At 40.3% G+C, this 14,840-nt stretch overlaps 1 protein-coding gene across 1 annotated transcript in view; it reads left to right on the forward strand.

Annotated features, from left to right (window-relative positions):
- The first annotated feature begins 534 nt into the window (after positions 1-534).
- The window catches only part of LOC102829562 (UDP-N-acetylglucosamine/UDP-glucose/GDP-mannose transporter-like), a 63,656-nt gene continuing 49,350 nt past the window's right edge, over positions 535-14,840 (forward strand). Inside the window, exons 1-7 of the mRNA XM_006862432.1 lie at positions 535-1,047; positions 2,124-2,157; positions 2,254-2,340; positions 3,195-3,262; positions 6,666-6,737; positions 7,789-7,857; positions 10,830-10,932. Of these exons, the coding sequence (XP_006862494.1) occupies positions 845-1,047; positions 2,124-2,157; positions 2,254-2,340; positions 3,195-3,262; positions 6,666-6,737; positions 7,789-7,857; positions 10,830-10,932 (636 nt within the window). The 5' untranslated portion in view covers positions 535-844. The remainder of the gene's footprint in view (positions 1,048-2,123; positions 2,158-2,253; positions 2,341-3,194; positions 3,263-6,665; positions 6,738-7,788; positions 7,858-10,829; positions 10,933-14,840) is intronic.

Consider the following 14,840-nt stretch of genomic DNA (forward strand, 5'->3'; position numbering starts at 1 on the left):
TCTTTCATCCATCCCACACAGTTTGCTTATTTTGCTATTGTTGATCCACATTTGATACGTTTGAAGGCCTTCTACCGCAAAAAAAAAAAAGCTATCAAAATAAGTCCAGACGCAACACCAGGGGCACCTGTTCTTAAGTGCGGTCGAGTCGCTTCTGACTCATAGAGACCCCACGTGAGTATAAGGTTTCCGTTGCTTTAAATTTTCACGAGAGCAGAAATCTCATCTTTTTCCCACGAAGCGGCTGGCGGGCTCGAACAATGGGCTTGGTAGTTCACAGTCCTAGTAGTTATAATGAGCGGCGCTACAGCCAGTCACCTGTTAATGGGCGGGGAGACTGCATTTTGTTGCGGCAGTTATCCGGAGAATACGGGCTCCCAATCTCAGTGCAGCTCCCCCTACCCCGCCCCCAGAGTACGCGCCTCCACGCGAGGCCCGACACTGGCACGCGCACAGGCAGGAAGCCATCCCTGAGCTCCTTTGCCTTAGAGTAGTTCTCCCCTCCCCCGGTGCTTCCTTTCAGCCACGCACCCAGGGTCGCCGATCGCCCTTTTCCAGGCCTTCTTCATCCCCTGAACAGACCAAGCACAGTGAGGCCCCTACCCTCTGATCCCACGTTGCACAACGCCAGAGCCGAACCTCCCAGGGTGTGAACCCCGGCGTCCCAGCCCCTGGGCGGGGACAGGCGGTGGCACTGCGGGGAGCAGAGGCGGCCAGCGTGCAACAGGCCCAATCCACTGGTCCCGGCGCTGCGAGTCTCCCGGGAGCCGCGGCTGCAGGCCCCGCACCACTCAGCCCCTCCGCCAGGCCCGCCCGCTGCTCCTCACAGGCCGCCGCCGCAGCCATGGCGGAAGTTCATAGACGTCAGCATGCTCGGGTTAAAGGAGAAGCCCCCGCGAAATCCTCCACACACAGAGATGAGGAGGAGCTGGGGATGGCGTCGGCCGAAACGCTGACCGTGTTCCTGAAGCTGCTGGCTGCCGGCTTTTACGGCGTGAGCTCCTTTCTCATCGTGGTGGTGAACAAGAGCGTGCTCACTAACTACAGGTAGGGCCAGGCGGCCCAGGCCACGGAGGAGGAGCGGGCGGCGGCGGCGGGGCGCTGGCCCCGTGGACTTTGGTTGCCAAAGTTAAAGATGAACAAAGTTGGGCGGGAGGAGGAGAGGGCGGGCAGTCGACGCGCGCAGCCCGAGCGGTGGCCTGGGGCGGCCAGGCGGCGGAGTCGGGTTGCGCGCGGGACCGGAGCTGGGGTCCCGCTCCTGGCGCGGAGCTGGGGCCGCCAGGGCGCGCTTTCCGAGACATGTACGGGTAGCGCCTGCTGTGCGCTCTAACGGCGCCCCGAAAACCCTGACATTTGACGGTGATGGAGCAAACTTGCTTTGTGACTTTTTGGCCCCCATGCATGCAAGGCAGGGAAGAGCTTCCAGGTCGGGGTCTGGGGCTGCAGTGGTTCCCCGCGTCCGCTGACAGCCTTAGGGATGTACGCATCTTCAAGCCCATTTACAGTTCTTTGGTTGCTACCACTAGGATTCTGAGACAGAAATATATATATATATATATATGTTGTTGTTGTGTTGTTAAGTGCCGTCGAGTCGGTTCCGACCCATAGCGACCACAGGGTTTCCGAGGGTGTAAATCTTTACGGGAGTAGAAAGCCTCATCCTTCTCCCGCGGAGCGGCTGATAGTTTCGAACCGCTGACCTTAAGGTTCGCAGTCCGATTCGTAACCACTACGCTACCAGAGCTCCATATATATAATTTTAAAGGGGTCCGATTCATAACCACTACGCTACCAGAGCTCTCTCTCTCTCTCTATATATATATATAATTTTAAAGGGGTGAAACCACTGAAGAGATCTATTTCTTAACTTGAAAAATCCATTGCCGGTAGTCGCCTGAAATTGTAAAATCGGACAAGATGAGACAAGTGGCTGCCCAAGGCTACAAAATCATCCAGGTTGCCTGCCAAGTGACAGGGGTTTTTCTCACAAGATTTTCATTTGGATAAGCTGCAGACGTCGGTGTGGATGGTATTAACACGTTAAGGTGATGGATTTGCAAAGTGAATTCCCCGGACTTCGTTTGGGCTTGCTGACTCTGTTCTTTTCTTTCCCGTTTCTGTAGATTTCCCTCCTCACTATGTGTTGGACTTGGCCAGGTTAGTTGGACCTTCAGCATTACGTGGTTTATGTTGCTGGAACTTCTGTGTGTGTCTTTCTATGTGAAACAGTGAATCTGTGTTCTCTGTTTACAGATGGTGGCCACAGTGGCAGTTCTCTCGGTGGGAAAGGCGCTCAGGGTAGTCAAGTTTCCTGACCTTGATAGAAATGTACCTCGAAAGGTAATAAAATATAGTGACACCCTATTATGAAAATAAATCACTATATATTTTTTAATTAGTTCCCTGCAGCCTTGAAATCACCCGATTGAGACTGGGTAACATGGAGGTAAAGAATAGAAGTAGTAATGTGTTTTAAAGAAACCCTATATTGTCCTTAAAATTAAGAAGAAAGTAAATTAGGGAATATGAGCTTTGTTTTTACTTAATGCACACTTGTTTAGAGCACAACAGTTTTACAATTTGAACATTCATCTAATTTAGCTAATGTATCCTTCATTAATTATTCTTTGGGTTTATTTTCATATTTTTTTCTGCCTACCTTTGCTTGGTTGTACATGAAGATGAAATGTCTCACCTTTTTCTGCTGACAGTAGAATCATAGGCTAATATATTGTTAAGTGCTGCCGCATTGCTTTCAACTCATAGCCACCTTCTATAGGGTTTATGAGGAGCAGCTGGTAGGTTTGAACTGTCAACTTTGTGGTTCAAACTGACTTTTTGGTTCAGTGCTTGCATATCTACAGCATCACACCAGTACCAATATAATTTAAGTATAATTGATTTAAAGCAAATGATGTTTCTGTCCCACTTGATTTAATCACATCCCTATTTCTGTTTCTTTTCTCCTTTTCCTTACTCTCTCTTTTTCTGTTGTAGTAATGTTTATTCAAGATGAGTTAATATTATTTGGTGCTTCATTGAGGCCAAAACTTTGTATGACAACCAATCATTGTGTTAAGTGGAAAGAATTTGATCATATGATAAAACTGCTTGTTTGAAAGGACCTTGTTTAGCTGTCTTTATCAAAACTCCTGTCTTTAATGAGTTTTGTTATCCCTTTTTAAATTTTCTAGACGTTTCCACTACCTCTACTATATTTTGGGAACCAAATCACGGGACTGTTCAGCACAAAGAAACTGAAGTATGGATAACTTTATTTTACTAGTGAGGTTACGATAATGTATTCTTAAAATTATACTTGAATGTCAAATATTTAACATACTGTTACTGATTTTGAATAAAATGAAAGGACCAGGAAACTTTTAGTATTAAATAATGAAGAATGTACTAGAGATTTTAGTTTAAACTCTTTAGATATGAAGAAACTGATGAGTTTTATTTGTCTTGGGGTTTTTTTCTCCTACTTTACTGAAAATCCTGCCTTGGGTAGTCTTAAAATGCTGTAAAATAATGTAACCAGAGATTTTCATTGTTTTTCCAGACATGCTGCAGTAAAGGATATATTCTGGGCTTCCAGAATTTCAATTTTTTAAAACATTTATAAATGTTTTAGGTAAATTCCACACAACAAGTCAGAGTGGGCCTGAGGCTTTTGCAGTTCTTTTAATCTGAAGTTGTTGTTAAGTGCAGTCACTTCCAGCTCATAGTGACCCTGTATAGCAGGGGTAGAGAACCTCTTTTTCTGCCAAAACTTATAACTTTATTGGCAGGCCATACAAAATTATCAGTGTAAAAATTAGCTTGCTGTATTTGGTCAATAATTTAATTAACTCTCCCCTAAGGAACTCTGGTAGCGTAGTGGTTATGAATCGGGCTGCTAATCTCATGGTCATCAGTTCAAAACTACCAGCTGTTCTGCGGGAGAAAGATGAGGCTTTCTGCTCCCGTAAAGATTTACAGCCTTGGAAACCTTGTTCAGGGTCACTATGAGTCAGAACTGACTCCACGGCACAAAGCAAATGCAATGTTGAAGTCCTAGTGCAGTGCTGTAGGCTAATGCGCAGCACTGCTAAGTCACTTTGAACTACGAGGTCGGTTGTTCAAGCTCACCAGCCGCACCTCATAAACCCTGTACAGGGTCGCTGTGAGTTGGAACCGACTCAATGACACTTAACAACAACAACAGTGTGATGCCTGGAACTGCAGTTGCCTTGGCAGGGACAGACCAAATACCTTTGCGATCCTTATGATGCCTACAAGGAGCTCTAGTAGTGTAGTGGTTACAAGTCGGGCTACTAACCTTAACCTCCAGGTCAGCAGTTTGAAACTACCAGCTGTTCCGTGGGAGAAAGATGAGGCTTTGTGCTCCCATAAAGATGTACAGCCTCAGAAACCCTATTCAGGGTCGCTATGGGTCGAAACCGACTCGACGGCACTTAACAACAACAACAACAGGGTTTCCGAGGGGGTAAATCTTTACAGGAGTAGAAAGCCTTATCTTTCTCCCATGGAGCGGCTGGTAGTTTCGAACCACTGACCTTAAGGTTCGCAGCCCGATTCGTAACCATTACACTACCAGAGCTCCATATATATATAAATATATAATTAGTTTTTTTATACATGGCAGTGTAACTATATTGTTGTTGTTAAGTGCTGTCTGTTAGCTGCCTTCTCTCTGATGATTACTCATGGTTACCCTGCATGTGCAGAGTAAAACGTCTTCAAAGGGTTTCCAAGCTTGGCCTTTGGAAGATCACCACACCTATCTTCTGAGGCACCTCTGGTGGGGATTGTGAAGTTGATATTCTGACTCATTGCCACCCCATGTGACATAGTAGAGGCAAGGTTTCCTTGGAACCTTGGTGTGGCGCCGTAGGATAAGCACTTGACCTCAAGGTCAGGTTGAACCATAAGGTTGGAGGTTCAAACTTATTAGCCGCTCCTCAGAAACTCAATACAGGATCACTGTGAGTTGGAGTCGACTCGACACTACTTAACAACAACAACAATCTTTATGGAAGCAGGTTACTAGGTCTGGGAGGGCTTGAATCCCCAACCTTCTGTGATCAGCTTAGCGCTTGACCCTTGTGCCATGACACCACTATCTTGTTACCCTAAAAGACAAACAAAAATATCACTGTTGTGGAGTCAATTTTGACTCATAGAATAAAATAGAACTGTCTATAGGTAGCCGAGTGGTTACGAAGCGGGCTGCTAATCTTACGGTTAGCAGTTCGAAACTACCAGCTGTTCAGCGGGAGAAAGATGAGGCTTTCTGCTCCCGTAAAGAGTTACAGCCTCAGAAACCCTGTACAGGGTCACTATGAGTTGGAACTGACTCCACAGCACATAACAACAACAACAACATAGAATAAAGTAGAACTGCCCTCACAGGATTTCCAAGACTAATGTTTACAGAAGCAGGCTGCCACATTGTCCCCCTGTGGAGTAGTTCAAAACACTGACCTTTCAGTTAGCAGCTGAACACTAACACGCTAGGCTAATTATGTCCCTACCATACCCTAGAGCTCTTCTTATTACCCTGTAACTTCCCAATTCCTGGTCTCCACTCAGGAATGTGGTGTGTATTGGTTGTGTGTGCTATTAAAACTTCATATATAAGGAAGGTATTTGAAAGACTCTTGGCACCATCACTTCCACAAGAGCTAATGCTTTGGTATCCTGGATAGTTATAAAACAGAATGGGGGAATCTCTGCCAATCTCTGGGTACCATTTTCTTTTCCTTTAGACCCAGTAAACCTAACACAATGACCAAGGTGCTATCTCTAGGGGAGGGTTTTAAGGAAGTCAAAATTTATCCTGGTGGGGCATCCTTTTCCATCTTATTGAGGTTAAGTGCTAACCAGTCAGTTCCTACTCATAGCAACCCTATATATGGTGAGTGGTTGGTGAGTTTGAACCGCTGACATTGCAGTCCAGTGCTTTATTTTACAGTGCCACAGCAGGACTGCTTGCTGCTGCACAGTACAGTTTGTGTAGTTTGCTCTTTTCCTTCCATCTATCCATCACATGGATTCACTAATTCAAAACCTATCTTTGATTGCCAGCTATGTCTAAGGTACTTTAAAGTGTATGAGAATCTCATTTCCTGGGATAGATAGGTATATTCAGAAATTACTATTTGTACTAGTCTATTTTTGTATTAGAAAATACTCTAGGAACTTAAAGACAAAATTACTTCTACAAAAGGAAAAGCAAGGTATGTCTCATGGGGCAATGTTTTCATAGATGTTTTGGGAAGGGAGGTCAGTCCAATGGGGAAAAGAGTAAGAAAGTTTTTAATAAGACTAACATGCTCACAATTCCAGGGTGGCTGCACAATTAGCCAGGTAAAATAAGAAAGTGGGTATTATCATTCTGTGATAATAGTTGTATAATTTGTACCATTTTATAGTTAGTTGATGTCACCCATTTGTAGTTTTATAAAAGCACTTTTTATAGATTTTCAATAGGAATTATGTCTAGAGACAAGGAAGAGTTTAATTTAACTATAATTTAATCAGCATGAAATTTCCATACAGAAGAAGGGGATTAACATTATTTTAAAATGCTAATTTGGAGAAACTTAGTTTAACAAGAAAAAGTTTAACTTTATTTTACGTAATTCTTTTTTTTTTTGTAGCTTGCCAATGTTTACAGTTCTGAGGAGGTTCTCCATCCTGTTTACAATGTTTGCTGAAGGAGTTTTACTCAAGTAAGTTAAATTTCTAATATTTAGTCTTTGAATGCCTTTAATCATTTTGAAAATGTGCCCAGCATATATTGGATACTGAGATTATTTACCTTATTTCTACTTCAGTATTTGAGAAGTTGAAGCAACTCTCTCCATTGTTATAACAACTGATAATGTGGGAGCAGAAGGTAGAAGACCATGGCTTAGAACTTGGAAAGCTATCTGAACATTGATGTACTTTCTAGAATTTCTATACATCTTAACTGCTGCCATTGGGTGAAAAGCCAAAGCCAGTCATTTAGTCAATTCTGGTTCTTAGAGACTGTGTATAGGATTTCTGAGGCTGTAAATCTTTACAAAAGACAGCCTAATTTTTTTCCTGTGGATTGGCGGTGGGTTTGAATTGCTGACCTTGTTAGCATTCCAGTTCTTATCTTACAGGGCTCCTTGCCATTGGGTAAAGCCAGGCCAAATGATAGGTTATTTTTGTTAAGTGCTCACAGCAACTCTGCATAGGGTTTCCAAGGAGCAGCTGCTGAGCTTGAACTACCACCCTTGCAGTTCAAAGGAACTTTGCAGTCCAGCACATTAACCCACAGCGCCACACCAGGACTCCAAAATGATAGGATAGGCTTTAAAATAATGTTTATATCTTGGCTACTTTTACTACAAATGTGTGTCATCTTTTTCTACTTAAAGAAATTCTGATTTTGGAAATTCAAATGATAATAGTAAGAATAAGAAAAATGCTGATATAATTTTATAAATAAAGTGAGCTTTTGCAAATCAGGATTCTTTTTCATGGGAAAATTTTTAAATAGGATTGTTTATACTTCTTTAAAGAAAGCTTTACTTATACAAGGGGACTTCAAAAAGTTTGTGGAAAAATAGAATTAAAAGAATTTTTCCACAGATTTTTTAGTATTTTTGTGTGTTTTTTTAAAAATTGTCATTTATTTTGTTGTTGTTGATTACTTATATTTTATTCACTATGTTGAATTAGTATCTGAATAACTGATTTTGCTTATATATGTTTTGTTTTGTTTTTAACAAATTTACTTCTTTTTTGTAGGAAGACTTTTTCTTGGGGCATCAAGATGACTGTATTTGCAATGATTATTGGCGCCTTTGTAGCTGCCAGGTAAGATGTTGGCCCTTATAAAACCCATGATAATACATTAGAAGTTATCTATTATAATTGACAATAAATGATCAATTATCAGTAAAAAATAATTATCAAAAGCCTAAGTAAAATCAGTAGGAGCCCTGCTGGTGCTGTGGGTTGAGCATTTGGCTACTAAAACTTCAACGTTGTCTGTTCAAATCCCCAGACACTCTGACGGAGAAAGATGGGGCTGTCTGCTCCTATAAAGCTTTACAATCTTGGAAGCCCTATTGAGAGTAGCTGGAAGTCAGAATCAACTCAGTGGTAGTGATTTCTAAGTATAGTCATAGTTAAGTAAAACATCCAAAGACTCTTTGGAAGGTTATATCTTTCTGGCTAAATTTGAGGCTGTACCTTATTCTTGAGCCTAGGTGCTTTTGCAAACCAGGCACTGTTCTTTTACTTTGCATGCTGCTAAAGAAATTAGTGTCTGCTTTCCTGTGAGGTGAGGTAAATGACAAGAAAGCAGTTGCCTTTTGGGTTATGAAATGGAACTCCTGGGATGGTGCTGTCTGATCAGCACTGGTTTGTGAACTACAAGGCTGGCAGTTCAAACCCATCAGCTGCTCCTTGGAAACTCTGTGCAGAGTCAACATGAGTTGGAACTGACTCGACGGCACTTAACAACAACAAGAAGCATAGCTTTACTTGGCCTTAGTTAAGATATGTCACAAATGCTTTAAGTTTATTATATTAATTGACTAAAGCTTTATTTATTCTATTAAATTTATTCTGTTAAATTACTAAAAGCTTTTTACATTTTTCATGAGTTTTAATTTTAAAATTAATTTTTAAATGTATACTCAAAGACTCAAAATGAAAATGAATGCTGAAAGCTTTCTATCTACAACACGCTCCTCACCCCAGAGCATGCATTTACTTGTATGAATTCTACTTGATGTGTATTTTCCACCTGGGAGTTCCAGCATGCTTCTTGTGTTGACTCATTACCGTCATCACATCCCTGTGATATAGCAATGGGAAATGTCAGAAGTCAAATTCTACTCAACCCTAAATCTCCAAGCGAATTTTATCCTAAATAAAAGAGCTAGAAGAATTGATTGAGTATTAAGGTTTACTTATCTCATTGATTGCTTTTCCCTCTAGGCAGTATTGCCTATTTGGGGAGAAATTTTATACTAGCCTTACGCCTTTCTTTTTAGAGGTACCCTGCTAGTTTTGAAACAGTTCTTTGAAATTGATAGGCTCCAAAATGGAGCCAAACAAGGAGGCTCCTCAGTGCTTACTCTGGCCTGCAAAAAGTTTCTGAGGAGGATTTTGTTTCTGGACCAGCTTTGATTAATTAGAACGTTTTAGTTTGGAAGGGGATTGAGAGGAATCGCAAGTTAGAAGGCTGTCAGTAATGGTTGCTCAGGGAAGGAAGTATGTATTAAGCCCCTGTTACTGTTCATTTCAAGTGATTCATAACGACCCCATAGGACAGAGTAGAACTGCCTCAGGGTTTCCAAGGCTGTCATCTTTATGCTGCCACATCTTTTCATTGTGAAGCAGCTGAGGGATTTGAACTGCCAATCTTTTAGTTATCAGCTGAATATTTGAACTGTTGCCCCATCAAGGCTTCTTATGCCTCAAACTGCAGTGACAGAAAATTCCTTAAAAGTCTAGGTTCCTTGTAGTTCGTTGTTAAGTGCCGAAGAGTCCATTCTTACTCATAGTAACCCTGTACAGGGTTTCTGAGGAACAGCTGGTGGGTTTGAACTGCTGACCTTGTGGTTTGAAGTCCATGTTGTCTAGCTGCAAGTGTATAGTATATTTTCAAAATTGTAAACTGTTGTTAAATGCCGTAGAGTTGGTTCAGACTCATAGCAACCCTGTATAAGGTTTCCAAGGAGTGACTGGTGGGTTTCAACCATTGATCTTGTGGGTAGTAGTTCAGTGCTTATCCTACAGTGCCACATAGGACTCCTTATCGACTGTGGGGCCACTGTTTTAATTAAGGTACTAAAAATATGGTGAAGGTATACTTGTTTTAGGTTTTCATTTATTCTGTTAAATTGACTGAATTTTGTTCTTTTGTCTGGTAGGCTACTTGTTGTTGTTAAGTGCCGCCAAGTCAGTTCCGAGTATAGGATTTCCAAGGAACAGCTGGTGGGTTTGATCCACCGACCTTGTAGTTAACAGTACATACGTAAGTGATGCTTATCCTATAGCATCACACTTGTTTTCCCCAAATCCACAAATTATACGTTGTAAGATCACTGAGCAAGGAGCTCTGGTAGCGAAGTGGTTATGCATCAGGCTGTTAACCTCAAGGTCAGCAGTTTGAAACTACCAGTTGGTGTGCTAGAGAAAGATGAGGCTTTCTGCTCCCATAAAGATTTACAGCCTCAGAAACCCTGTACAGGGTTGCTATGAGTTGGAACTGACTCCACGGCACATAACCACCACCAGCAACCTCACTGAGCAATTATTTAACTATTTGTGTTTCTACTATGCTTTTACACATTGTTCTAGTTTGATGTCAGAACCAACTGATGTACCCTTTGGAAATTCCCCTAAGCAACCTAACTTACCTCTGTGTGAATCTTTGTAAAATGGCTCATTAAGAACTTCATCCTTTTTGTGACTTTGTCTGAAATTGAGACCTGATGCCTTCTGCCTGCTTCACATATGTACTGTAATTGTAAATTTGTTTGCTTACTGTTTTGAGTTTGAGTTCAGATGAGTATGCTATTAACTGAAATAATTGATGATTGCTAATGATGTAAAGTTTAAGTTCTTTTTATTTCTGAAGAATCCTTTATTGAGTTTGAAATTGCAAACTTGTTTCCAGGAATCAAGACATACCAGTAGCCAATAAAATGCTTGATGTTCACTTACTTAGATAAGAATGTGTTCTTGCACATATTAGAGTTTAGATGTATTTTAAATTAAGTACATGTTCTTTAAATGTAAGTTATCATTAAAGTGTTGCTTATGTTTTGCAGCTCCGACTTGGCATTTGATCTGGAAGGATATGTTTTTATCCTGATAAATGATGTCTTGACAGCAGCAAATGGTGCATACGTAAAACAAAAACTGGATTCAAAAGTAGGTAGCAATCTAAAGCTTCTTTAACAGATGTTTACTGATGTTGGGAATAGTAATGTCAGTTCATTAGGGAAAAAGCTGGAAATAAAAAAAACAAAGACACTTAGGAGGAATGGGAAAGACCTGAGGGTCTCTCTGAGTGTAAAAGTATGTGTAGTTTGGTGCTCATGTAAAGAACTGTATTTTTAATTAATTAATTAGTAATCAGATTTAGTTGCTGGCTTTTCTGGAAGGAATTGGGTGAATATTGCTAAGAATGTGCCAGGAAATGTAAGAGTTATTCATTGGAGAGTTGTTGTTGTTGTTAAGTGTCGTAGTGTCAGGTTCCGACCCGTAGTGACCCTGTATAGGGTTTCTGAGGAGCAGCTGGTGAACTTGAACCGCCAACCTTGCAGTTCGTTGTGGTTCATTGTAGAGAATGCCCATAAATGTTCATGGCTGTGTGACAGAGGACTTGGTGAGAGACCTCTGTCTGAGGAGGTGAATATCTGCAAGCCTTTGGGCAGACTTAACGAGAAGTGAGTGTTGGATAGAGTTGAAGAATAGGAGGCCCTTTGTGTATCTGTGGTACAAATGGTGGTAACCATTAAGAAACATCAAGATCTGTTTGTCAGGAACAACATGGATACCCTGGCCTAGATCTTATCCAGACTTTACCAAGTATTTGCTGTATACTTTGAATATATAGTTGTGTGCTATTGAGTGTGAATTTTATTTTTAGGTCAACAGGCAGCATGTATACAAAGACTTTATGAAGTGTTTGCAACATACTTTGAATATATAGTTGTTAATGTAATGTTGAGTCAAAATTTTACTTTTAAATCAATTCAGACAGTTAGCTATTTGAGTCACATTGCTTACTATATTATAAAGTTACATTGCTGTAAGAAACAACCATATGAAACACAGCTTTATAGACCCATCGAGTTGTTGAAGACATGTCTTGTACATTATAATAAACCCTCTGTAAGGATCAACATGAGATACTAATCTCAGATGTTACCAGTCTTTCCTGAGCAGTTGGTGTATTTTTATCTCATAATGATATCTTATAATGGACCATGGCTTTATCTTTATTTTCCTATCCATGTATTTTTTTAGTCAGATGCCCTAATCTGCTGGTTGTTTTTAGTCTACTCTGTTGTCTGTTTGATATCTCTGAAACTACATCAGGTTCTTGTTTGGAGCTTAGACTAATGCTCCAAACTCTCTACCTAATCCATAGCAGTGTTGGCTAATATCCAGTTGGTCTATTATTTGTGTGGGACAATCTTGGCCAGGGACTCTACTTTCTTCTCCAGAAAAGTAGCATAGTTTGCATGATCCTCCCAATAGCCTTTATTGTTCTTCAAGAACTAGGGATTATGTAGATCTGTTACCAACAAATTTTCTTTAAATGCATCTGGTAAGTCTTCTGTTTATTTACCCTGATGGCTCTGTCATGATTGTATTTTAATGGAAGTATTTTATTCCCAGAAGAATCCTTTAGTTCTTCACTCAGAAATGACTTAAGACTGATTCATACTAATTAAAGTTTTTAAGCTCATTGAGTTGCTTTTCATAATCTATGGTTTAGAAGCAGAAAACTAGAAGGTAAAATTCAATTTAGATGCAGACAGGTTTACCAGCCGTTAAAAAAAAAAGTCAGCTAACAAGAGAGACAAACTGTAAAACGCAGATATGGTTGTGGTGTGCCATGGAGTTGTTTCTGACTCATAGAGTATATGGTTTTCAAGGTTGTAAATCTTTACAGGACCAGCAAGCCTCATCTTTCTCCTGTGGGACAGCTGGTAGTTTTGAACTGCTGGCCTTGAGTAACCATTGTACTACCAGAGTGCCTTGTAAAATGCAGATGTTATTATTAAGTGTTGTCGAGTAGGTTCTGACTTATAGCAACCCTGTATAGGGTTTCCTAGGAGCAGCTAGTGAGTTTGAATCGCTGACCTTGTGGTTCAAACCAACCTTGCAGTCCAGCACATTAACCCACAGCACCACACCAGAACTCCAAAAGTTATACAGAAGCTATTACATGGCCGTATAGGTGGTACTGTATTAGAACACAATACAATAATACATGTTGATGATTGATACTCCTCACTTAAATTATACTTCGAGTACTCTGTTTAAAAAGGCAGGAAGAAAGATATTCAAAACAGTTAAAATGTAGAGAGAAAACCCAGAAAAACTTTAGCAGTTAAATTTTTGGCATTTGTCAGTTATTGGCATGATTTGTCATATATATATATATATATATATATATATCCACATCCTCATTTCCTGTGTGACGTGCACTAGCCATGCTGCTGGCACGTGGGCACTGATTGTTAGAGTTTGTTTTGTTCAGGTATCATTTTTCTTGATTCAAATGGAATACTTTTTTATCAGTGCTTTTGGTGACCATAAATATTCAATTATTTGGTTTATCCTGGAGGCAGTTTTATTCTGGTAAGAAGCTTTTAATAAACCAGGAGTTTTATTAACTATACTTTTTTGAGCCTACGTTATCTTGGTGTTTTGAGTATAAAATTATGACTATATTTCAGAGTTGATGGAGCTTTTGAATTTAAAACATTTTTAACTTTTAAAAAAATAATGCAAGTAATAGCGATTTATGACAGATGTAGAAAATATAGATAAGAAAGAAGGAAAAATAAATCTCCCTTTATTCTACCATCAAGTAAGAAGTATGGTTTTGGTGGATAATCCTTTTTCGTATATATCTGTGTCTGTGTGTGTCTGTACATGTACTATATAAATTTTAAACAGAAGAGGAATTTTAAACAAAAGAGGAATACCCATTCTGCACTTATCAACATGGTTAGGTTCCAAAGACAAGGCCGTTAAGCAAAAATTGTCCTTATGCGAAAATGGAGGATGACCATATTGGATCACAGAATTCAGGATGGCTACATCATTATATGACTCTCAAAATACATCATTACCTAGCTAGCAAATTACAACATTATATAACTGCCATGCCACTGAGAATCATGGCCCACTCACCATCACAGCCAGTGTTATTCTCACCTTGAACCTTAGCTTTCCTAACTGTTGTTAATGTGCAAAGTAGTAGAATGGTAGATATTTACTATTCTAAGTGTGGAATGTCTGATAATGAGATAGTCTTTAATGGAGGAATAGGAGTCTTGGTGTGGCACTGTGGGTTAATGTACTGGGCTGCAAAATTGGTTTTAACTACAAAGTTGGTGGTTCGAGCTCACCAGCCACTCCTTGGAAACCCTATATAGAGTCGCTATGGGTTGGAACCAACTCTACAGCATTTAACAAAAATAATAGGAATATAGTGGAGTTGCAGTGTGACACTGAAGGATAATGCGCTGGATTGCAAGGTCAGTTTGAACCACTAGATTAGTGGTTCAAAACCCTGTACAGGGTTGTTATGGGTTGGAACCTACTCAATGCACTTAAAAACAAGGTGTATAATATTTTATAATGTACATTTTTCACTCAGTACTGTTTTATGAACACCTTTCCATGTTTATCAGCATTATTACTTTTGCTGTTATTTATTGTGTGCCATTAAGTTGGTTCTGACACATAGCGATCCTGGATAAGGTTTCTGAAAGTGGCTGGTGGGTTTGAACTGCTGACCTTGTGGCTGATTACCAGTCCAGTGCTCATCCTGCAGTATCACACCAGGGCTTTTAAATTAAACATTTGTAGTGGCTTTGTAATGTTTTCGTGTATGGCTGTTTGTAGTTTAATCAACTAGTTTTTCTGTTGTTGATTATTTGTAATTTTTCAAAGCTGCTTTTAAGAAGGTGGTTTGATGTCTGTCTTTTTTCACATTCAGTAAGGAGCTCTCTTAGCGTTGTTGTTGTTGTTAAGTGCCTTCGAGTCGGTTCCGACCCATAGCGACCCTGTACAGGGTTTCCAAGGGTGTAAAT

This window comes from Chrysochloris asiatica, unplaced genomic scaffold, assembly GCF_000296735.1.
Source record: "Chrysochloris asiatica unplaced genomic scaffold, ChrAsi1.0 scaffold00048, whole genome shotgun sequence".
Lineage (NCBI taxonomy): Eukaryota > Metazoa > Chordata > Mammalia > Afrosoricida > Chrysochloridae > Chrysochloris > Chrysochloris asiatica.